This window comes from Amblyomma americanum, chromosome 9, assembly GCF_052857255.1.
Source record: "Amblyomma americanum isolate KBUSLIRL-KWMA chromosome 9, ASM5285725v1, whole genome shotgun sequence".
In the NCBI taxonomy this organism is placed as follows: Eukaryota; Metazoa; Arthropoda; class Arachnida; order Ixodida; family Ixodidae; genus Amblyomma; species Amblyomma americanum.
The window spans coordinates 113,389,914-113,413,645 of NC_135505.1; the positions used below are offsets into that span (position 1 = coordinate 113,389,914).

The 23,732-nt window shown below is 46.2% G+C and overlaps 2 protein-coding genes across 13 annotated transcripts; one reads left to right on the forward strand and one right to left on the reverse strand.

Annotated features, from left to right (window-relative positions):
* Positions 1-478: 478 nt before the first annotated feature.
* On the reverse strand, positions 479-6,048 carry LOC144104117 (transmembrane protein 179). Its single transcript, XM_077636941.1, has 5 exons — positions 5,694-6,048; positions 4,655-4,970; positions 3,569-3,697; positions 2,431-2,515; positions 479-738 (listed from the first exon to the last, which is right to left on the reverse strand). Exons 2-5 carry the CDS (start codon positions 4,939-4,941, stop codon positions 556-558), a joined length of 684 nt encoding a protein of 227 aa, XP_077493067.1. The 5' UTR covers positions 4,942-4,970; positions 5,694-6,048; the 3' UTR covers positions 479-555.
* Positions 6,049-6,094: 46 nt separating this feature from the next.
* On the forward strand, positions 6,095-23,732 carry Prp39 (pre-mRNA processing factor 39). 12 transcript variants are annotated; one of them, XM_077636934.1, is made up of 18 exons: positions 6,095-6,218; positions 9,507-9,582; positions 9,739-9,792; positions 9,937-10,081; positions 10,262-10,389; positions 11,713-11,838; positions 12,283-12,398; positions 13,781-13,948; positions 14,386-14,629; positions 15,332-15,442; positions 15,653-15,817; positions 16,151-16,277; positions 16,804-17,012; positions 17,600-17,659; positions 18,912-19,096; positions 21,201-21,275; positions 22,468-22,636; positions 23,037-23,732. In XM_077636934.1, the coding sequence occupies exons 6-18, from the start codon at positions 11,800-11,802 to the stop codon at positions 23,097-23,099; spliced, it is 1,731 nt and encodes a 576-aa protein (XP_077493060.1). In that variant the 5' UTR covers positions 6,095-6,218; positions 9,507-9,582; positions 9,739-9,792; positions 9,937-10,081; positions 10,262-10,389; positions 11,713-11,799; the 3' UTR covers positions 23,100-23,732. The 12 variants fall into 12 exon arrangements, with proteins under 12 accessions (XP_077493060.1, XP_077493054.1, XP_077493055.1 ...); XM_077636937.1 differs by having other exon boundaries at positions 6,105-6,218; positions 9,672-9,792; XM_077636939.1 differs by having other exon boundaries at positions 6,108-6,218; positions 9,970-10,081.

Sequence of the window (23,732 nt, forward strand, 5' to 3'; positions counted from 1 at the left end):
GGACGCATTGAGGAGGCGGCGTTCACGTGCCATGCTGATCATGAGGTTCTCGCGCTCGTGGTAAAGGCACAGTTTTCGCGTGCACAGCACTGCCTGGAGGACCCAGCACACCCAAGAACTCCAGGCACCAAACTGCAAGGAAGAGTGTCACTGTGTTACAAGGCCTCACCGAGTCCACAAAGAAGTGAGTCAGCGAGATTAGAAGGAAAGGGAAGTTTTTTTTTTAAGAGGGACATTTCCTTGGTGAGAAACTTGTTGCCCTGCTTAAGATATGATATGAGGCATCAGCAGCCTAATGAACACGGTAGACGAGGACCTAAGAATGTAGCTCGTGGCATTTTTTACAGCACTCCACAAGGTGCTTAGACAAGTTGCTTAATGACATCCCCTATGACTTGCCGTTCGCAGCTGACCTGCTTGGAAAACTGAGCTGCCATAGGGTTTCGCACACTACGAACAGCGCTACATCCGTTCATAAGCACCCATGCACTTCAGAAGCGAGTGGAGGAAAGGTGAACGACCAGAGATGACTGCGCGATCCTTGTACGTGTCTGCTCAGTCGAGAATGGGGACCGTGTCATCGACGGTCTGTGACTGGGACTCGTGGGACGCATTGAGGAGGCGGCGTTCACGTGCCATGCTGATCATGAGGTTCTCGCGCTCGTGGTAAAGGCACAGTTTTCGCGTGCACAGCACTGCCTGGAGGACCCAGCACACCCAAGAACTCCAGGCACCAAACTGTAAGGAAGAGTGTCACTGTGTTACAAGGCCTCACCGAGTCCACAAAGAAGTGAGTCAGCGAGATTAGAAGGAAAGGGAAGTTTTTTTTTTAAGAGGGACAACAAATCACACATGCAGAAGAAACAGCGAGGTGTGCAGCTTCAACTCCAAGTTCAACATATGAAAACTGTCTTGGGCCTCATGTGGCATATTGACAAACTTCGTATGCTAAATTATAACAATCAAACCGCAATATTTCCACAAAGTAAAAGTTTCACTACTGCTTTTACTTGCATAATGGGCACATCTTTTCCCCAAAAAATTTGAAAATTTGGGGTTGCATTCATTACGTGGGGTAAAATATTCAGAAAAAAAATTGAAGTGGTAAAGATGAGACAAAAAGCATGTGGGTGAAATAAATACTTTATTCAGTAGGACTCGCCTCTTAAATAAAACAAAATGCACTCTTTAGCACAGTTTCCATTCTCCAGAGCAAAGCTAAAAACCTTAACATTAAACCAACACATATAACACGCGCAGCAGCTCATAATTCTATTAAAAGAGCGCACAACTATAGACCTCTCCATCCCAGCTCGTAGCATTCAATGCAAACGAACCGCAACAACTTGCAAGTAATAGTAGTAGTACCGGTTCATTACAGAAACACAAAATGGAAGAAAAAAGATGTTGCCAGCCGCAGCAATTGCCATTTTAATATCTTAAGCATTGGAGCTATGGCAGGCAAGAATAAAAGAGACAGGGAGTAGACAGTGAGGAAATTAAAGCAAGAAGAGACAGTTGAGAGTTATGTACACTACAACAATTTGTTAAAATTTTAAAATATTAATTTAGCAGATAGAGCAGAGAAACCCTTTATGACTAGGCCTTGTTTCTACTGGTTGTCAGATTCTTCATGGAACATTCTATTGGCTGTTCCTCCTGCAGGGCGAGGTATAGTAGTCTTGACATTCAATAGATGAAGCTTTAAATTATTGTGTAGTTGTTCCAGAAATTAAAAAAAATGATGCCAACTAGCATTCACTATCATTATCACCAGACTGTGCAACAAAAGAAAGGGCTATGTCCATTATGTGAGGGAAAAAATTGTAGTTTTTGACAGCCAAAATAGGAGCTGCGTTCATTACGCGTGTAAATAAGGTAGATGGAAATTTCAAGTACGACTGTTAGTTCTAGCTTGGAATAATTTTATGTAGTTTTGCTCGTTCCAAATAAGTTGAATTAACGGAAGCGCATCGTACTCCCTGGACGTAGTAAACATAGTAAAAAGAAGACTAGTAGACAATACAGGGAGGAGAGATTGATAGACAACTTCAAGCGGTATTAGTGATATACTAACACATGTTTTAAAGAGCTCCCAGAAGATGAAACAAGCTTTAAAGAGCAAAAATGATCGCTTGCAAGCACATTGCTCCATCTTGAAACCTTTCTTCCTTGAAACCTGATGGGCTGGTGTTTAAGGTCCTACTGCCTGTTATGCACAGATCTTAATTATGAACACTTGCAAAAAGAAAGACGCACTCCTGCACATTACTTACGTGAGCACATGAGCTGAAAAAAGCAGGGCATATTCTGTCAATATGTCAGTTTCAGATGTTAGTCATTTATAATGCAGATAAAGCAAATAAATGATCCAAATAAAGTGTATTATTATTGTCATCAAAGGCTATGTCCAACAGCAACAATGCATACCTGAGCTGTGCCAACATGCATGTAAAATCCAACGGTGTCTACGTGGTCAGGCTTGCTGATCTGTGTAACAGAAGCATCTTCGCACCTGCAAATGTCAAAAATTTGTTACCATTACGACAACTCAAACAAGACGTCTTCCAGCCAGTGTTTGCAATAACACACGCAGAAAACCTTCGGCAAGATCCACAGCAGTCACAAAAACATAGAACGCTCGACATCTGAAGGTCACACTTCGAACTATATTTCAAATGCGTCGCACTTTGAAAGGACAGCACACAGTAGGTGAACCAAGAACTCCGCATCTAGAATACGTTCAATCAGCTGTCTTTAAGCATGTTTTGAAACCGAAATGTAATCAATTGTCCCCCCACGGTCCAACAGAGAGAGAAGGTGGATTCCAAGGAAATGAAAACACAGACAGAAGTGATTGAAAGTCAGGTGGCGTGATGAGTTTATGGAAGTCTAGATGGACAGAGTGTTCATAAGTTCAGTCGAATACAACTTCAGTCTACAGTGACCACCATATAGAATTCCTCTGTGACAAATAGTAGCCTGCTCTTTTCTTGTTACCTAAACAAAATCGTAACCATCAGAAAAAGTTATAAGTCCAGGATTTTGAGGCCCCAGACTTATTTGATATAGTCAAACATCAAAAAGCTGATTTTTCTACTCTTGTGATTGGTGAGCGGAGTAATAAAGGACGCTACAGTCCATAGCCCACTGTTATCAACTGCTGCTTTTTTTAAGCTGCATCCTATTGTAGCATGCCACATGTACACATAGCGATGTTCCATGTCATTACCGAAAATCCCCTCGATTAGAAACAGATTTCCCGATTTTGGCCCGCTTTTTCCCTGCACCAGCATGAAGCCTGCATCAATCTGGAAAAAGTGGGAAAATTTCAGTCTTTAAGTTCCCTCAAACAATCCTGAAAATTTCCCCTTTTTACCAAATTTTACTCCTTAAATTCCCTGAAAAGGGACAACTCCCCAAACGGAATATCACTGGAGAGACAGGGTTTTTGTCCTGTAGACATCATTATGACTACCGCTGCTAGTAGTGCACATACAACAGCAGTATACTACATTTTCCTTTTTTTGTTGTTTGTTCGTTTAACAACCCGAGAGCTGTCGCTTACGCTGGAAAGCGCTGCGTAATGGCTCGGCACCATGCCCGGAAACCGTCCGACACCAGGACCGAAGTCGTGAAGACCAGAAGCATCACAATAACACTGACCACCGAGTCCAGGAATGCAGACAGAAATGAGCTGCGAGCAAGAAATAACATCATTACAGTCGTAGTAAATATGAGCAATAACAATTTCAAGTAATGCGATGGCTGTAAGCTCAGACGCAGTGCTAAAAACTAAGTAAAATAACCTGTAAGTATAGTGCCTTGAAAAAAATCTGCACAGCCAAAAGTACAGTTAATTCCACCTGGCACTTGCCTCAGAGGCCAGCCATACTCTCAGAATATAGTAAACCAGAAATAAGATTGCTGTGAAAGGTCAGCTTCATAGACAACTTGCAAACAGGACCGATATAATAACGCTTTACAATGAACTTCTTCACTAATGAGACAAGCTTTAACATACAAAATAATCACTCACAAGAAAGTTACTCAGCCTTGGCATATTGCCTCAAGTCATATGGGCTGGTATTTATAAGGTCCGACTGCATGATTCGCACAGAATCTGACTATTATTACTCGCAAAGAAAAGCATCCACAATGAGCTGATGTTGATAATCAAATCAGAAGCTGAAGCATCAACGAGCTCAGTTGATTTTTTTGAACTGTGCACCCCATTTTCTCTGAACTACACTTTTGTCCATGTCATGTGGGTTGATTCGTAATGACCTTTGCACATGGCAGCAAAGAAAGAAAATTTGCATGAGTACTAAATTATTAAGGGGAAGCATGCATGGGTGGGGAATGATGACAAAGACGGAAATCTGCGACAGCAGCTAGCGCAGGACAGGGTTGATTAGAGGTCAGTGAAAGAGGCGTTCGTCTTGCGGTGGATGTAGGCAGGCTGGTGATAATAGACGTACCACCTTTTGTTCGTAATCAGCTTTAAAGTGTACTGGATGCAAACACAGAAACTGGTTTCACAGCTGCCTTTTATAGAAGTGGAAGCTGTTTTAAGTGAATTGAACAAATCAACTGAACATAGAGATGCAACACATTCTGGAAGCTGTAAATAGAAAAACAAACACAGCCGAACCTGTCAATGCCCATGTAAAGAAATATTGACATCCGGACCAGCTGGACGAACGAGACTGCAACCATGAGGCCACCAACGGAAAGCGTGAAGAAGCAGTAGAAAGGCGATGCCCATCGTGCGATGAAGTGGCCGTCGTCGCTGTCAAAGCTGCCCGTGGTGTAGAGCAGGCAGTGACCATCGAACTTGGACACGTGCACTGCCATTGGTACAACAGTGCACACGGAGAGAATCAATGTTATAGTGTAGCAAGTGGCCTGCGTCAGCAGGAGTATGTTTCCGAGCCCCATAGCGGTGTCAGATCCTAATGGCTGCAAATCTGGAAAACAAACAGCAAAAAGACAAGCTAAGAGCCTGGACTTTCAAATGTGTGATGCATGGAACATGATCTTAATCATTTACTGAGCAGATTGCAAAGCATTTCCTTTGCATGTTAACTCTCCTTAATTTTTTTTACTGCTCGTAGTCATGGCGAATTATCACCTTTTCAGTGCTCACATGTGCGTGCATGTGTAAAAGCAGATCGTCGTGTAAACACATTATGCTCTCGCCTCATAAGAACGAACTGATGCGAAGGGCTCTCGGTAGCAGTTATTCAAGCGACACTTCAACAACCAAGAAATAACTGATATGACAATACAGACAGAGAATGAGTCACTGACGCCTTGCGGCGCACACATCAAGCGCACGTCTTGCGAAAAGTGAACATTATGACCTCGCGACAGGTATGCTACAAAAGAAGGTGTGGCTTGTCCCGTCAGGACACAGCCCTTTAAACAGCGCAACATGGGTACTTGAAAGGCGTTTTATCACATGTTCGCATCACGCCCAAACGCAGATTTGACGCGAATTACAGCACTGGCAGTTGCTTTAGAAGCTTCCTACAGACAGTCTTTCTTTCTTCTCGTTATTAACGAACGACACCTCTCACGCTGCCAAGCTTATAGTACAGTGCTGTATTACAAAACGCGCCCACAAAAAGTGATTTTTGAAGGCTGTACAATCGCGATCGAGCTTCCGAGTTCACAGCCAGCGCGTTTACCTGGTTTAAGAAACAACCGCTCAGCACATGGCAGCAGCACTGGCACTGGTCGTGGTGGACGGTGGTGCTAATCTTTCGACGATCGCAGCTTCCCAGGCGACCGCAAACAGCACAAACTAAAAACAAAGCAGCTGGTAACCAACGAAACCGCTGTTGACACACAGTGGCGGTGAACCAGCGAAGCGAAACGCGTCCGCGTACCGCCTCAAAAAACAGATACCACTCGCCGCTTCGCTGCAAGAAAACGGACAAAAGTGGCTCGGTGGATTGTTTTACGCTACGGCGAAGACTCGAGCAAAATTTACCACGCGGTGGCTGAACAGGTTTGATCAGATGTGAGAATAATTTGGTTTTCAACGACTCGTTTCGGTTTGTACTGTTTCGCGTTTTCTGTCTGACGAGCGCTGCTAGCGACATCTGTGTTGTTTTGCCCGTTGGTGTAAGGACGGCGTTACGCTGATTTGCAGTTATCTTTTGCGCTTTAATATTGCCTTGTATATTTGGATCTGAATCAGTTTGAACTGGGTAAGCTGAAAATATTGTTGTATAGTAGTGCTGACCTCGCAAAGAAGCTAAAAGGCGATCGTTCCGAGAGGGCATGCCCTGTTCCGATTTACGTGCATAGCCTTCACTTCCGTATCACCTGAGGGGCGATCGGCTGCTCGGTTCCGTTAATTGCAATCCGAGTTAATCAGCCTTCGTCGACTATATACTTAGCGATCTTTTGTGTTTAAATGTTCATGAGAACTTCATGTTGTCTCTCCCTATCTGAATTTTCATCGTGGCGCCGCGCCTTGGACGTGTAATTGTGGCCGCCCCCCGATGACTGGCGTATCATGTGAAGGCTCTTGTATGAATTTATGGTACCCGATTATGCGTGCCGTTTGCGTGGTGATGGTCCAGTGGCTGAAATATTAGCGCAAACCATTTCGTGCTTGTCTTTGTAGCGCTGCTATCGCTAGTAAAGTGATCCGCGGTGCAACTGTGGCCTGCCCAATGTGCGAAGCCTTTGTTGTCGCGAACACAACGGCTTGCAGTTGTAAAAAAAAAAAAAAACGTTTAATGCCCCGATGTGTGTTATTTCGTGCGTTTGCGCACACACGTCTGTGTGTTTACGTGGCGTTAATGGGTTGCTTTATTTTGCTGCTTTCGAACTGTGGTGTTCTGAGGAAGCCAGCTGATCAGAAAAATGAAGATATGAAGTACTACATCTACTGCGCTACGGATCCGGGAACGCCTCGCGACCGTCCCTGCGTTTTGCTTAAAAATACGCAATACTTTTAGCCTCTTCCGAACCGAAGGAGATTTTCTGTGGGCATGGGTGCCATACGGCTGTTCGTTTCCCCATCTGCTGTCTAGCATCGTGATATTTACTGACCTATGCCTTGCTGCTGGGATACTGCAGGTGGCAGGCTAGATTACAGCCATTTTCTTGTGATGCCTTTCCCTCCCAGCCAGTACCGCAGATTAGAGTCAGATTGCAAGATTTGTTAATAGAGAAGAAATGTATGTTGTGAATGATTATTCTAATCACTTGCAGTTAACAAGCCCCTTGCATTGGTGTGGATCTCAGGATGGCTAAACGTGGTGTGGTTGTAATGGTCAGGCTGTAATTTTTGGAAAAAAGAGGAGATCCATAATTTATGCCCTTGGTCTAGCGCAGTGGCTTAGCAAACAGCCACTTGCTCTTTAATGTTAACAAATGTGCTGTGACTGTAGTGGCCAGATTTTAGGGCTTTACGCTTGGCCTAAGCTAAACATTCATAAGTACTACCATCGTGGCAAGAAACGGCCTCTACAGGGCGCTGGTCTAGTGCTCAGAAAACATCAAAAGCAGTACAATAACCTTAAAAAGGATAAAGATAGGAAGACCAGATATTGCTGACTGTCCTGCTCTGACCTGCCATTAAATATACTGAAAGCATTGATGCCTGAAGTACAGGCATAGATAACGAGACATCAGCAACCGCAATCTAGCAGGAAAATATAAGATCACACCACTCCTGATCCACACTAATTCACAAGGCCTATGGAAGCTGTGCTGGCACAGCAGTATCTTAGGCGATAACTTGCTAGTGTCTAGTCTTGTGTAGTTTTTGTGCACTGTTTTCGATCATCATTGAACAACCAACTAGCTCGATGAGTGTTATTTGCTAAACATGCCTGATGTGCATTAGTTGAAGTTTGCTACAAATCCTCTTTTCTGAAAGTTGGGGTATGTTTGCCTAAGCTCGAAGTTAGAATAAGAACAGTACAGTGAGCTGTAGAACCCTGTGGCACCCCTGTAACATCAGGGGTCTGTCTTGGGCCCTTTATTGTTCATAATTTACGTGAATGACATCTTCATGCATGCGTCTTTTTGCAGATGATTGTGTATTGTATAGAATCATTAACAATCAGAGTGACTGCAATGAATTACAACGGAACTTGTGTAAAGTAGCCCAGCGGTGGGAAAATTGGGGAATGCATGTTAATTTACAAAAATCTGTTCATATGTGTTTCACTACAAAGAAGGCTCCCACAATTTCACTTATAGTATTAATAATAGTAGACTGCTTTCAGTGTTGGAATTTAAATATCTTGGTGTATACTTAACCAGTGCATTGTCTTGGTGCTGTCACGTGGATTTTGTTACTGCCAAAGCCTGCTGCGTTTTATGCTTCCTGCGAGGTAACAGAAAAACTTTTTCTTTTAAAGACAAAAGAACTACTATATAATACAAATGTTAGAAGCATACTTGAATATGCTTCCACAGTCTCGGACCAGAGATCCTTGACATTCAGAAGCTAGAAAGAGTTCAGAATTTGGCCGTTCGTTTTGTTTTTAATAACTATGGGCAATATTTCATTGTAACGAGTGCTAAAAAAAAAGCTTTGGGTTGGGTCACACTTCAACAATGTAGGAAAGTTCTGCGTTTAAAATTGTTTCATAATATATTGTCACCACCTGAGGAGCCGTGCAGATAGGCGTCGGGGAGAACCCAAGACTGAGCTTCTAATTAGAGAGCCAGGGTACAGGTCACAGAGCGCCTCGAGAGCCAACCACCGCTTCGTCGTCGTTTCGACTAAACGTGGAGGCCGCGCAGCGCGTTAGGCACGTGGCAATATTTAATTCAAGAACTGGATTTGACAGAAAAAAAAATATATAATCAACCCTGATTATGTGTCTTTACGGATAGATCGTTCACTTAAAGTTAAAGAATACAGATGCCGGACTGTTTTTCCCCCAAAGCAATTTCGGAATGGAACAAGCTGCCCGAGAAACTAGTGTCCATACTATCAAATGATTCAATTTCTTCCATGCTGCGACAGTTTCTTAATTTTTATGTATAATAATTCCGTGTTCTTTCTATCTGAATGTTATCTTTTTTTTTGTAACCACCTGCACGCGGTGGTATTTGTGTAGTTTTTCTTTGTAAACCCCCCCACTGTAATGCCAGACAATGGCGCTGTGGCTATGATGATAAGTAAATAAATAAAGATGGAGGTGATATTTAGGGATAGAAAGAGATCAAAGTAGGTGAGAGTACAAATCAAATTTAATGTCCTAGCTGAGTTTGCAGCGAGGAAATATAATAGGCAAAATAGCGGATAAAAGTGATAACTGGTGTATTTTTTTTATTTATAATGGTTACCCAGAATTGCATGCTGACATCAGTTTGTCGCAGTAACAGTTTACTGCGACTACTGTCCAATGTTTTCGTGGGTTTTAAATAAAATCCCCTTTTTCCCATGCGAGCTTAGGTGTTGGCACCCCGCGTGGAGTTATGTGATAGATGGCCTCATGATTATTATCCATTGCTTTGCCTTTCAGACTGCTCCAAGTAACACGATGCATCCGAGCAAAAACGGAAGTGACCCCAGTTCCTCCGCTTCGGGTGACGCCAAAGGTAAGCGGGACGGGCGAGTCGCCATGGGCCGGCCCGTCCCTTTCCGGCCCCTCCCCGACACCCACGCAGTCACTCCGATCGCTTTTCAGTGACACAGCTGGGCAAGCAATGGCCAACCGCCTCTGTTGAGCTCGATTGTTTTTGCGTTTCTGGCAGAACATACTCTCATACCTTGGGCTGCCTGGCGCCAGGGCAGCGACGGCCGCAAAGGTGCGCCTTCTAAAACTCCCCACCGAAAAAAAAAAAGCGCCAGCGCTGGCTGCTTTTTTTTTTGCCAGCGGGCGGAGAAGGCCGCTGTGTGTGTTGCATATTTTTCTCTGACCTATTTGCGTGTGTTCCGCGGGCCTCCTGTAGAGACGCACATATGCTCTTGGTTGCAACGTGTAGATGTCTCGTCAAGACGGGAGAGAGACAGTGCCACTGTGGGATGATGATGGTGACGCCCCGCCCTCCTCCTTGGGGAGGCAGCTCTTTCTTGTAAGCTAACGAGTTGCCCAAGGTAATAACCTTCTTCAAAGCCGATGCCTTTTACCTTCTCACTGTCGTTTATTTTTCGCTCTGTGGTCAGCAAGTGACCCGGCATGCTGTCGCTGACTTGTTTGGTGCCGTTTGCTCCTCTTTTTTTTTTTTTCCCCCTTCGCTGTTGTCCGTCCGGGGCTGCTGTGACGTGGCTGCACAGGTGGCGCTGGCGATGCTAAGAAAGAAGGTAAGGACTCTGCGGAGCTGGAGAAGTACTGGCAGGTAGTGCGGAACAATCCAGCGGACTTCACGGGATGGACCTACCTGCTGCAGTACGTGGAGCAGGAGGTGAGCGATGTTTGGGTTCGGTGCCTTGCTTTTGAATTGCCCTCACTCCGTCTTAATGGTCTTCGTTTTTATCCCCTTAACCTTCACTCGTAGCACACTAATCAAACGCCATGTGCAACCAACTAGCCCCATTGCTACTTTGCTATCTCTCAACCTCTGTGTGCAAAACTTGAATCCCCTCACCCCCCAAAAAATGGAGGCAGTGACTGAAGAGCTTGGTCAGTGGCTCATTATTAATGCAATTGCATTAGAGTCCACATTGTGCAAAAACGGTGCCGTGTGTCACGAAATTCGCTGATTGGCCGAGAGAGCTCATGTGACCTAATGACATCATCACAACCTGCCCACTGTGACAACTGGCCCACCAGATTGAGAGATCTTGTGACTCAACAGAGCCTGCTCACTGTGGCAGGTGAGGTTTAATTTGATGATCGGTCGAGAGACGTCACGTGACCTTGTGATGTCATCACAGCGGACCTCCACTGGATTGAAAGGTCAAATGACCTTGTAGTGGCTTTACAACCGGCCCACTAGTTGCCACCTGCCACATAAAGGTTGCCCCCAAAGGTTGCCGAAGCACCAAAGTAGCTTCGATGAGGATCTCAAATGCTATCTCATTCCACTCTTACGGTGCGTTAAGTGTGCCCTATTTTTTTTGTTTTTAACATGTAGTCTTTGCAGAGCACGTACGTGTAATCTGCATAAATTGGAAAGGTGTATTATTTGGCTGCGTCGCAAAAAAGAAATTATTTTGTGTGATCACAATAATACCCGTGTTACACGGGCGTTTTCAACGGCAGTTCAGTTGATTGTCAGTTGAACTGAACAACAGTTATTGGTGTTACACGGCACTTCTAACCGCCATGGAACTCTCAATAGCAGTTGAGTTCGACTGAGTTCAGGGATACCAGTTGAACGGCGAACTGACAAGATGGCGACCAACGGACTAGAAAACTTTCCCCCCCTTACTGGATTGTCTTGGCTCAGTGTGCTTCGGCACACGCAAATTTGTACCACCAAAGCAAAAATGCAGAAAAAAATTTTCACTATAAGGAAGAATATATACACTATGATCATTTACAAGAAAAAAATGCATACACGGCTTTTTTTCTTACTTTCCGTTCGCTCTAGATGCGAGGTCACATGGTTAGAGTACTAACTGAACTGAACGCGAAGTATTCTTATAACAGCAAGCGATGGCATTTGAGTTCAACGGCGGTTGAAATCCTTTACTGTTAGTTAACTGAACTGCTGTTGAAAACGCACATGTAACACGGGTATAAGAGGATACATTGTTAACCCTGTTGCGTCGTGTGTCTGCAGAACAACCTAACCGCAGCGGAAGAGGCCTTTGACAAGTTCTTCTCCTACTACCCATACTGCTATGGCTACTGGAAGAAGTATGCTGACATGGAGAAGAAACTCTGCACCATCGAGAAAGCGGAAGAGGTGAGGAAATTTTTTCCTGTTCCCTGCATGCACCCTTTGGCTGAGCTTGCTAATTGTATGCTCTTCTTGTTGGCTCCAAGGCTTTTAGGGTGATGTGTACCATTTGCGATGCACCTTTTGGCTGCCTTGATTGGTTAGAATTTTGCAGTATTTGAATTGAAATTTAAAGTAGCTTTTGTTTTGCTTTAAAAGGTGCACGTGCCTTTTATGACTTTTGAGCTTGGTCGAATTAAACGAAAAGACTGGGGTTGAATTTGCATGATTTGGCTTCGTAGGCTTTTCGCATAGCTGGTAAATCTACAAAAACTATGCTTTGTTGTTCCCTGTTCACTTGAATAGTTTGCGTGATGCTATTTCAGGTGTTCCTAATGATTCGTGCAGTGACCATGTTCAGCGTGTTTTCCATTGCATGAAGCGAACATTTGCAACTTTTGCATCTTCCAGACGTTCGAGCGCGGCGTTGCCGCGATTCCCCTCAGCGTAGATCTGTGGATCCACTACATCAACTTTGTCAAGATGCACTTCAAGGATGAAGATCACTACTATATCAAGGTCAAAAAGTGAGCGAGGTCTTCCCGCCATTATTATTTTGCACTGTGGAAAAAGATTGTAGTGAGGTATCACACAGCTTGAGAACACGTGTGCAGACTTTCATGAGAACAGTGTGCTCAGTGACTTGTCTTCAGTAAAGTGGTATTCATCTTCATCAGAGCATCTGTTGTTTCGCGACGCTAGTACAAATGTGTAGTGCAAGCAGCCGAAGTGCTAGGCCTGGTAGGTGTGAAGTGAAAACTATGTTTAGGTGAGCTGTAACCACAAACTCTCGAGTACAGAGCTACAGTGTGCGACATTAGCCTGTTCTCTGACTAAGAAGCTCAAAAATTAAAGTGATCATCTTCGTGGTCATCCAAAGTGCACTGGAATGTGAGCGCACACATGGCCAGACAAATTTTGTGCTAATTGGTGTGCCAAAGATACCAACTGTGCTGTCGCCTTCACCACAGTATGGTGCTTAATTAGGGGAGGCTGAGGGTCTTGAAAACTTCTTTATTTTCGACATAACCTGTTGAAGCTTGGCACACAGATGTATAATAGAATGCTGGTTTCAAATATGCATTTAGATTTCAAATATCTCACCTGGAAAGAAATTAATGGGAAAATAACATCCAAATTAGGTCATTTCTTACGGGACTTTATGATAATTTCTCAGTTAAAAAAAGCTTTTTTAAGAATATGTAGACGTTTCTAAAGGTCCACCGCACATCCCAAAGCTTTCCTTTTTTCTTTTAAACATGATATATTAGCAATTAGGCCAAGTGTGGGCTAATTACTGCTGCATTGGTTTTTCTTTCCAACTTCGTTATTCATTTATGATCAACAAAATGAATTGATAGACATTTTATTAGCTCTAGGATGTGCTGTGGTCATTTGCAAATGTCTGCTTAATTCTTAAAAAAAGCTTTCTTTAACTGATAAATTACTATAAAATCCCGTAAGAAATGACCTAATTAGGATATGTTAATTTGCCATATATTTCCTTCCAGGTGAGATATTTGAAATCTTAATACATATTCAAAATCAGCATCCTATGATATACTTGCATGCTAAATTTCAGCAAGATATGTTAACAAATAAGAAAACAAATTTTAAGACCCTCATACCTCCTTAAGCTATGCTGGTTATGTCGTATGCCTGCTTGCATCACTTGCAAAACATGCAGGTGAGAAATAATGCCGTTTTTCTGTTGTAGTCTGCTCTAATAATTTTTTTGTTACATGGTCTCTTTTCAATGTCCAAAGAATTTCACTGGATCGAATAACAAAATAAGGAGCAGTGCGAGTGTTGCCTTCTCATTCAGCCTGAATTCTGCTTTTGAGATTTCTTGCCCTGGTTAATGAGCAGTTATCTAAGACAGTTTGCATGCTCTTGCTGTCTGCTACAGCCTGTTTGAGCGGGCCATCGAGTCGTCGGGCCAGGACTTCCGGTCAGACCGGCTGTGGGACATGTTCGTCACCTGGGAGCTGGAGAACAAGAACCTCAAGGAAGTCACCGCCATCTACGAGCGGGTGCTGCAGGTCCCCACACAGCTGTATGGCCACCACTTCGAGAAGTGAGTCATGGCTGCCACCTTCTGTGCTTTGCTGACTGGCAAGCTTGAAGCAGAATTTTTTTTTTTTATCCTTGGACTTTCTGTTGGCATGCATCTTCCTTTGTCTTAAGTATGGTAGACTCCAAGCACTGCGCATCTGCAAGGGCTTTTTAGACACGCAGGATGTTTGGATGTTAAACACGCAGGATGTTCGGCTGCGGCAAAGACGTAGTGGTCTGACACAGTGGCATGCGAAGCTGATCTGTTAGCGACGCCATGGGTTTGAGGCCCACTCGCGGCCATAGGGTGTTTTGCCATAAAGTGTTTTGCATAGTTGGCTATAAAGCCTGCTGCCACCTTCCAGATGCTTTGGACAGACGAACATTGGCGAAGTCTGCGATTGGGGGTGTTAGTTTTAGCTTGCTAGAAAAATCGTTTAACATGCGTCTGGTTTACAGGTTCCAGGAGCACGTGAAAACGCACCTGCCTAAGGATATCCTGTCAACAGACGAGTTCCTGCAGCTGCGACAGCAGTACATGGAGTCGATGCGCAAGGCGGCTCCCTTGGGCCAGTCTGGCGACGAGTCCGGCTCCTCTCAGATGGAGATTGACGAGGACGATGGTGACGCTCCTCCACCGGGCGTGGATGATGCTCCGCCCCCAGGCGTCGAAGATGCCACCAAGGAAGACACCAAGGCACTGGTCAGTGTCAGCTGCTGCCGACGATGATTTTGAGCTTGAAAGCAGTGTGGGTGCACTCTGGCAGCTACTGTTCTTGCTTAGCCTTCGGCAAGCTCACACTGCCATATTTACTGAAATGTAATCCTGTTTCCTTTTTTTTTTTTAATTGGTAAAAGAATGAAAAATCACTGCTTGTGTTATAATTGAATCACATTTTCCTGCTGTATTCCTAACTCTTAAATTGCAGTCATGGTTGTGCCGAACGTGAGGGTAAATACAGTACACAATACCATAAATACGGTGCCACGAAGGTAAATACGGTAGTGTGAGGCGTGCTGTTTTGACATGCAGCAGAGCTGTGGGCAGTAGTGAGCTGTGTTCTCTGTTCTGCAGTACATAAGGCAGTACTTTGCCTTGAGCACTTGACTTGACTGAGGCATCATACTGCTTTCCTGCTCTTTTCACTGTATTTTAAAGCAACAAATTTTGATTTTGGGTGTTAGAAAGCAAAGCAGTAATGTTGAGTGCCTCGTAAGATGGTCTTTTCAAGTTTTTGTTCTCGCTGTTTGCAATAGAAAGCAGAACAGTTGGTAATTTTTAGAGGTGCTATGAAGCTTTTTTGGCATTATTTTACATTGGATGTGCTTTTTGTGAGATTTTAACAACTTCGCCCGAGGTGTTCAACAGGGGACGTAACGGGTGATTGGCTTGTTGTCGCTGCAGAAAAACGACAACGAGGCAAAGTACATCCGGGACAAGGTCGTCGAGAAGCGGCGAGAGCTGTTCAAGGCCAACGAGGCGGAAGTGGGTCGGCGATGGGCCTTCGAAGAAGGGGTGAGTGCCTTTGCCTTGTATACTAGTAGTGTTCAGATGCAGGGATGGTGTGGCATCCTAATGCCGCATTCTTAACCCACAACTGGCTTGAATACCTATCCGTGCAACATATATAGTTTGGCCATGCTTTTTGAGAATGATCTGTCATGTTTACCTGTGCCACTGTTGTTGAATCTGGTCTTCTTTCTCTCCTTGCCTTTGTGTGTTCAGATAAAGCGGCCTTACTTCCACGTGAAGCCTCTCGAGCGGCTCCAGCTGAAGAACTGGCGGGAGTACCTGGACTTCGAGACCCAGAATGGCAACCATGCACGGACTGTGATCCTGTACGAGCGCTGCCTAATTGCGTGTGCCCTTTACGAAGACATGTGGCTCAAGGTGAGAAGTCCCTTGCAGGGCTTTTGCGTCACCACACCCTGTTGTCCTTAATTTTATTCTTCCTTGCCAGCTTTTCTTTTGTCGCGGTAAGTTCTTGCAAGGGCTGGTTGCTTGTGTCTCGCATCGTTTGCGTTGGACACGTTTTGTGTCGGGGCCTTAGCGATGGGGAAGAAGAGGTTACCAGTGACGGTTTGCATAATGTGACAGAAGATTTAGGGTAAGCTGGAAAGGAATGCTTTTGCAAGATATTCTCTTAGACGTGTTTCAAGATCTCTGGTTTTATTGCAAAGTCAGCTATGAGCATGCTGCGTTCTTTGTCCTCATTTGGTGCAGTACATCAAGTACCTGGACACAGCGGAGCCTGGAAAGGTGAACGACGTGTTCCGGCGTGCCTGCACCACCCATCTGGTGCGCAAGCCTAGCATCAGCCTCGCATGGGCCGCCTACGAGGAGAAGCACGGTGAGGAAGGGCTGGTTGCACCGTCTTGAATGCTACTCGAATGCTTTTGCTGAGCTAGTATGTTGTGTCGACATCCCAAGACCTCTGAAGCTCAGCTTGCCATTGCATGCAGCGTGGCACCATGAGACTGCATGGAATCGAGAAACAAGCCATGGAAAGACTTGTGACAACTGTGTGTTAACCTGGTTTTATTGGCTTTTGCATAGTACTGCTTATCAGAGGTGAACCACATAGCTTGGAGCGAACTCTTGATGGCCTCGTCATCTTGAGTTTGCTTTTGCTGCTCTGAAATGTTATAGTTTGAGTGCTATAGTGCCAGCCTTGGTGTATTGTGAGCTTCACTGCATCTTTATGGCTGACAAGACGCTCACTGCAGCATTACCAACCCTTGAGACTTGTTCCAAGAGCCCAGGTTTCTTGTACAGTGCGACCACGTGAGGTAAAAGTGATTTCTAAGCTGTCGCTGCCAGGTGTGGTCACTGTTCAAATTTCTTTACACTGAAGGCTCAGAGCTTTCTCTCCACAGGCCGTTTTGAAGAGGCATCCACCATACTAGCAGAGCTGGAAGCGCGCATCCCCGACCTCCTGGAGCCGACGCTGCGCCGCATCAACGTTGAGCGCCGGCGTGGCTCCCCTGAAAAAGTGGAGGAGCTGTACCGCAAGTGTATCATGCAGACGGAGAGCGTGTCGCTGAAGAGCCACTTCGCCAGCAAGCTGGCCCGTTTCCTGAGCAAGGTGAGGAGCCGAGCAGTGACAAAGCAGGGTGTCGTGCACTGCTGCTGCCAGCATGTTTCTGCTTTGCAAGCTTGGGTTGTTGAGCATTGCTGATGTGGGGATGTCGATGGTGTGTGAAGGGGCCCTTGCTGTGTCGGGAAGCGGGAGAGACACTTGGTGCAGTCTCCTTCTAGTCGGGCATTCAGGTAATCAACCTGTGCGCGTGGGATGTCAGTCCTTTGGCTTCTCGGATGTTCTGGACACTGCATAGCCTGTAATTCTGGTCTGCCTGTGAGCTTTCCTTCGTGTGTCAAGAAGCAGCGGTTGCTCATTAACTGTACTGAGGATATTGTTTTTTTTGGGGGGTTTTGTGCTTGAAAATACAGTGCTGCCTCATGCTTCTTGGCTTCTATTCTAGCTCCTAAAATTGGGAGCTTCAAGGGGGGAGGGGATAGCTGGGGATCATTTCGTGGGCTGTGCACCTGTTGGGAGCATCCGGCAGCAAACGGGCTGAAGCCAGTGGGGCCGGCAGATTTGCAGGGGAGAATAAATCTTCGACCGTCAAGCATTGATCACATCTCGGGGTTTCTGCATTGTTTCTCCACCAGGTTCAGAACAAGCTTGAAATCGCTAAGGAAGTGCTCAAGGAGGCGTTGGACCGTGATCCGGTGAGTCGGCCGGGGAAATGTTTTCTCCATTTGAGAAGTAACTGACAGCTCTCTTGTTTTGCTTTTTTTTCCTTTTCTTCATTTTTCCTCCTTTCTCTATTTGCAACTGCAGCAGTATGTCATCGAAGACACACACCCCCGTCTCATCTGCAACTGGTGTTTAAAAGCTCTGTGTAGCTGAACTGCTTAACGAAAGCCTGACAGATGCTGGCTTGCCCTTTACTTGCCGAGTGTCTTGAGATTTGTTAGCAGTCTTTGAGATGCAACTTTGCTAGAAGGAAGGCTGTTAGTAACAGCTGGGCCCTTCCAGACTTCCCGCAGAGCTGAAAAAAGAATCAGTGATGTATTTTGTGGGTAGCTGTTGGAAACTATTGGGCTTGAGCAAAGCCTGGGTTGGCCCTCAGCTGACCTCTGTGCTATGTGGGTAGGGCAGTGCTTTTTTTTTCCCTCTGCCCCACACAAACACACACACACACAGTCTTCAACACCAGCTCCGACCAGCTCGGGGGAAGCGGATGCAATTGCTCAGCTGGGGGCAGAGGAGTGAGTAAATAATGCCACTTGGCTCTTGTGCTGTAAGTGCTTTTTTGCACTTGCCTAACTGTTCATTTTTTTTCTTTTTTCTCCTCTCTCTCTCTCTCCTTCCTCCTTTCCCATTCCGTCGTGAACGACACCTCCTATTCCCCACACTCCGCTTTGCATATCCCCATTTCTCTATTTGTGTCGCATCCCCAATACTTCCATCATTCACTTCCTGTACTGCCCTTTATGCCTTCCATCATTCACTTCCTGTACTGCCCTTTATGCCTCGTTCTGGGTAACGTGTAACATTTGCCTACCCTTTCTGTTTGCACTGCACTCTCGTAAACCTTTTATCCCTTCTCTTTCCCCATACTTGTGTGCACCTTTCTCCCCATTTTTTTTTCTCCCTGCAATCATGGGCTCAATGTGGCCCTCCTCTTTGCCACTGTGTTCCAACTCTGTTTTTTGGCTTTATATTCATCCTTTTCTCATTCTCACCTTGGCCTTGTTTCCCATCCTTTCTCTCCCTTATCCCTTTTCTCCCTCTGCCATGCCTTGCCCGCCTTCCTCTTTGGCAACGGTGGACAATCTTCCGAATGCATCTGCCCCGACCTGCGCCCCCTCCTCTCCCCTCGCATTTGGTTTGACCAAATGTTGCCTGTCCTCCCCCCGCCGAAACCTGCTGCGCTGCTTCCCCATTCGGGGATTTGGGGACGACTGGTGTGCACAGACCAACGGCCGGCTGTACATGCAATTGGCTGACCTGGGCTACGAGCAGTGCCCGCCCAGTGAGCCCCTCGTGCTGGAGGCCTTCGACCTCGCCATCGCCAGCACCCAGCTGCCCCCGGCTGACAAGTTGGTCTTCCTGCAGCGCAAGCTGGAGTTCCTCGAGGATTTCGGCACTGATGTGGCAAAGTGAGCTCCCCCCCCCCAGTCTCTTTCTTGCTGACTGTACCATTAATATCCAGGCATGAATCCCTCTGCAGGAAGCAATCTATGTAAAGGGAAAGTAGGTAGGTGTAACACTCAGCGACAAGGAACAGAGTGACCCCCATGGGACAAGGGACCCCCATGGTCCATTGGAGTTGCAAAGTGGACACCAAGAGATGTTAAAGGGGTCGTGAAATGTTTCAGAAAATTTTGAATGACGTGTATTTTGAATTCTGACCCTTCATTCTATAGTATACCTTTGTTCGTTTCATCGTCCAAGTTGATTGAATTGTGAAAAAAAAGCTAAATTTTGGTTTCCCAGCGCATGTCCTCCTCAATTCTACAGCAAACATCACCTTAAGCAGCCAATCAGAGGCTTCTGTCGTCAACGCAGCATGGCAGCTTAGTGAGGTCTGTTGAGCCATAGTTGACAGAGGTCACAGCACCATATGGACTCGAATGTGGCGTCAAAATGACGTCGCGCCAGGTAATTAAACAAATGCTCGATCTTCCTGAGCTGCGCTGTCGCCTGCTAGAACGGAGTCTGCTGTTGGGCTGGCACGTATGCAAAAACTTGGCCGGTGCGCCGCTCCGGCCGTCGCTTGCGAACTGCTGCCTACTGCAAGCAGGGACACACGGAGCGGCAAGCATCTATGAGCCGCTAGACTCAAGCCCCGTCCACAGCCGCTTTGCCATCGCACACCAGTGCCTGAGCTCTGCTTGGCTACTCGAAGTTCGCACCAGAAAAGACGAAATAGCGATGTTATCAGGAAAACTGCCTGCTGTACTCGAGCAACGACAAAGCATGGCTGCCCAAGTAGCGAGCTTTCACATGTTCTCTAGATAAAGGGAGTACAATTGTGTGTGTAAATCATTGACAAGACTTTTTTTTTTACTTTCTAACTTGAGCATAAATCTATTAATTTTGGGGCAAACAAAAGTAAAAGATGTGTCTACGTTTCTAAAAGTCATGCATGATGTAGTCGAGTAACGCGTATGCTGGCCGGCGGCTTCTCATGGTTGTTTTATGAGCGCAAAAAAGGCAGCGATTTCAGACGGGCTTTATTAAATGCGGACTCAATATTGCGCTGAAATATTTCGGAATGAGCATGTCTAATGTTTATGGAAGCAATGAAAATTACAACCGGGCAGCTTCATTTTCTTTTCACAACCCGTTTAGATGATACAGGGGGTGGCAATGAGTTCGTTGGGCAGATTAGGAAGTTTGTAGGGATATAGGGCAGCTGTAGCTACCACAGGACAGGGTTCAGTGTTCCCGGAAGGGCCTTTGTCTTGCAGTGGATACAGCCAGGCCGTCAGTGGTACTCTCTTTGCAATCTGTGTACATGATGAGAGCCGTTAAGGTTTTGGCGTTTCACGCTTGTGGTAAGACTTGCATGGAGAAGCTCCACAGAGCCCCGCGTGCAAGTTTACAGCACCTGTGCGCTTGTTTTCACAGAGTCTTGTAGTGTGGTGGGTGTGACCTACTTGTCATGGCGCTAATTATTACAGATGGTGAAGTGCTTCTTTGGTGTATGAAATTGGAGTGTTGGCGATGTGCTGTGTCACAAGTAATGCACAAAGAACGGTGTGCTGCTGCCCCACTGCAGATGTTGCGTTATTTTGCACTGCAACATGGTGTGCAGATTCCGTTTTCTCCAACACTGAGCACATGCATTATTACTGTCAGGGATGCAGCTTCCCTGCTGTGCTGGTGGTCGTACAGAAGTCCACCTCTCATGATTCATCACTTTCAAGTGTAGAGCTAGTGTTATAAAGGGTGACATCTTGAGATTGCATGAGTTTTGCAAGCATGTGCATGTGTTTGTTCTCTCCTCTGCCCAGACAGTTCAGCAGGCAGAGTATGGATGTAGCTGCACACTCGCAGGTCGTGCAGTTAATTTAAAAATGGGTCTTTGTTCCCTCCCTTGTGTAGAGACAACACTTTGTGCTATGCCACTCTGGCCAAAGCTGCCTTTGTGCCATAAAAATTCATCATAAGGTAAAATGGGGTGGGAGGTCAAGATTGCCATTGCAGACAGGGTCTGCTTGTGTTCACCCCTGCTTTGTTCCGTCTCCATGTTGACAGGGTGCAGGAAGCCTTTGACGAGTACTCCAAAATGGCCAAGGCACAAGAAGTTGCATCGAAGAAGAGGCCGTCAGAGTGAGTCAGCACTTCGTGTTCCACCGTGGTAGCTGCTACCCCTTTAACAACGTAGCTCTGGAGTAGTTGCCAGAATTTAGCAGTTAGCTGCAATGAAGTCTTTTGTAGCCAAATAAAGTAACAGGAAGAAGAGTTAGTATCATAATAGTTGAACGAACCTGGATGTAACGGACCTCCATGTAACGAATTCCGCTATATTACTAAGTTTCTCAATTCCCAATGCCACCCTATTGAAGCGTGCATCTTTGTGAACTCCACGTAACGAAGGTGTTGCTGCAGTCCACCTTGATATAATGAACTCTCCACGTTGGCTGTCCATTAACTAGTGCTGCCTCACTTGAAATTTTGCCGAGTTGCTGAAAAGTTTCATGACTATAAAGCACGGACCGCCACAAGAGGAATGTCTGCGATCCCAACGAGTGAACGCAGTTGACTCAGCGTGCCGTGCTCCAGAGCTTCTCTGTGACAAATGCACCAGTCTTGGCAGCTTTCACTTGTGTAGTGCCACACCAGGTGGCACTACAACAGTGCATGTCCACGTGTAGCACAAAACAAAAGGGCGTAGCAATGAAGGCACAGGACAAGCAGTGCACGTCCATCGGCGCCCCTGTTGCTCGCACGATTCAGGTGCCAACGCGCACCGGCAGCGGGGACGGCAGAGGGCACCGGTAACAAGCGGCGAATAGGACGAGTCCGTTTCCCAGGCCAACGGCAAGCGAGCATACAGAGGGATTTGCAAGCGAGCACACAGAGGGATTTTCTTTTTTTTTATTTACAAGTCCCAAGCACATGAAGGAGGCAGGTGCTTCAGACTCCACCTCCATCCCTACGCCCCCCATCCTGCATGTAGTGGCGTCACGCCTTCCCTTGTGCGACCCGTGGCGGAGACGTTGGCGGCTGCTGCCGCACTGGCGTTGTCAACGTGATCACGAAATCTCTCCATGTTTGTGACTTAATTGGGGTTTACTGTGAACGTTAACTAGGTGATTTCATATACATTTATTTTTCATTTTGGCTTCGATACTGCACAATCCTTAAGAGTTGTCACGTGAAAACTGGATGCAACGAAAAATTGGGAACGTTTCGCGACTTTGTTTTATCCAGGTGTAACTTTGCTGCTGGCAAGATGCAGCGTGTCTGTCTGTCGGGCAACGTAGCAGCATGCGATTACTCTGCTTTTCTGTCGCCACAGAGAGCCCCAGGAGAGCCCAGAGAAGAAGGCAAAACCGGCGGAACTTAATGGAGCCGATGCGGCGGCCGCATCCGCAGCGCAAGCCATAGCTGCAGCCACGTCAAGCACAGCAGCAACAGATGCGACAGCCCAGTACAACTACGCCCAACAGTGGGCCGGCTATCCACAGGTAAACTTGGCATGACTCTCCTTTTCATTATTTTTTGGCTTGTTTGTAATGGGAGTCTTCTAGCTGAGGAAGCAGTTTTGTTAAAAATTCCTATGTGCCGCCCTCAACTGTGATGAAAACATGCGCGTCATCTGACTGGCTCTCTGGCTGCCAGCTCCTCCTCGCTGTTCCCGTGCCCTCGGTTCTCGGGGGTCACGGGTGTCGTGGCAGGAGGTCTGGTTCGGGGAGCTCAAGATGCTTGCTTTTTCTGAGCTTGTGTTGGTGGCACTGTGTGGTGCGGTGGCTTATTGCGTTAGAGCAGTCTAAAACGGGTTCTCAAACCGGGTTCCGGGGAACCCAGTTTGAATCACCAAGTGGAGTCCTCATGTTTTTTTTTTTGTTTTTGCCCCATCTCACGCAGGCCTACAATTACCAGCAAGCTTGGAACGCATATCCCACCAGTTCCTACTACCCGACGCATTGATTGACCTCTGCGATATGATGTGAATGGCCATTATACTTGTACATATATCTTCGAACTTCTCCTCCTTACCGTACCATCCCAACACAAAACATCACCCCCACTGGGCGGTTTGCTGCCTCACTGTGATTGGAGGAGAGGCTTCGGAAAGAGATAAGCCAGTCTTGTAATGACAAACCCATTCGCTTCAAGCCGTTCGGGGAGCTTGGCATTCAGACCACTGAGCCTGCTTCTTCAAGCCGATCGGGGAGCTTGGCATTCAGACCACTGAGCCTGCTTCTTCAAGCCGACCGGGGAGCTTGGCATTCAGACCACTGAGCCTGCTTCTTCAAGCCGATTCAGGGAGGAAGCATCAGAACTGCCGTTATGCGGGGCTCCCCTCCCTACCCACTTGTTTATTGCTGCATCTTCCATTTCACATTGTCTTAGGAGCTGCACCTTCACCCTTTCACCCATCCGCCTACCCTCCCACCCACATCCCGCCTTCTTTTTTTGTTTGTTTGACTTAAGTCCTTAAGTCACAAAGCTCCTCCTGGTGTCACCAGCTGTATACAGCTGTATGTATACACTTTTAAAGGAACACAAAGGGGGAGGACAGTGTTGTGTCTCACAATAAAAGTGTTCCATCTTGTGCAA

Bases quoted from the DNA above. Each gene is read 5' to 3' on its own strand.
- LOC144104117 (XM_077636941.1), bottom strand. From the start codon at position 4,941: ATGGGGCTCGGAAACATACTCCTGCTGACGCAGGCCACTTGCTACACT. The intron at 2,516-3,568 runs GTAAGCGACAGC...TGACATTTGCAG, and splicing joins ATTACGCAGCGCTTTCCAGC to GTGCGAAGATGCTTCTGTTA. The intron at 739-2,430 runs GTATGCATTGTT...TCTTCCTTACAG, and splicing joins TGCATGTTGGCACAGCTCAG to TTTGGTGCCTGGAGTTCTTG.
- Prp39 (XM_077636928.1), top strand. From the start codon at position 9,525: ATGCATCCGAGCAAAAACGGAAGTGACCCCAGTTCCTCCGCTTCGGGT. The intron at 12,399-13,780 runs GTGAGCGAGGTC...TGTCTGCTACAG, and splicing joins TACTATATCAAGGTCAAAAA to CCTGTTTGAGCGGGCCATCG. The intron at 22,637-23,036 runs GTAAACTTGGCA...CATCTCACGCAG, and splicing joins AGTGGGCCGGCTATCCACAG to GCCTACAATTACCAGCAAGC.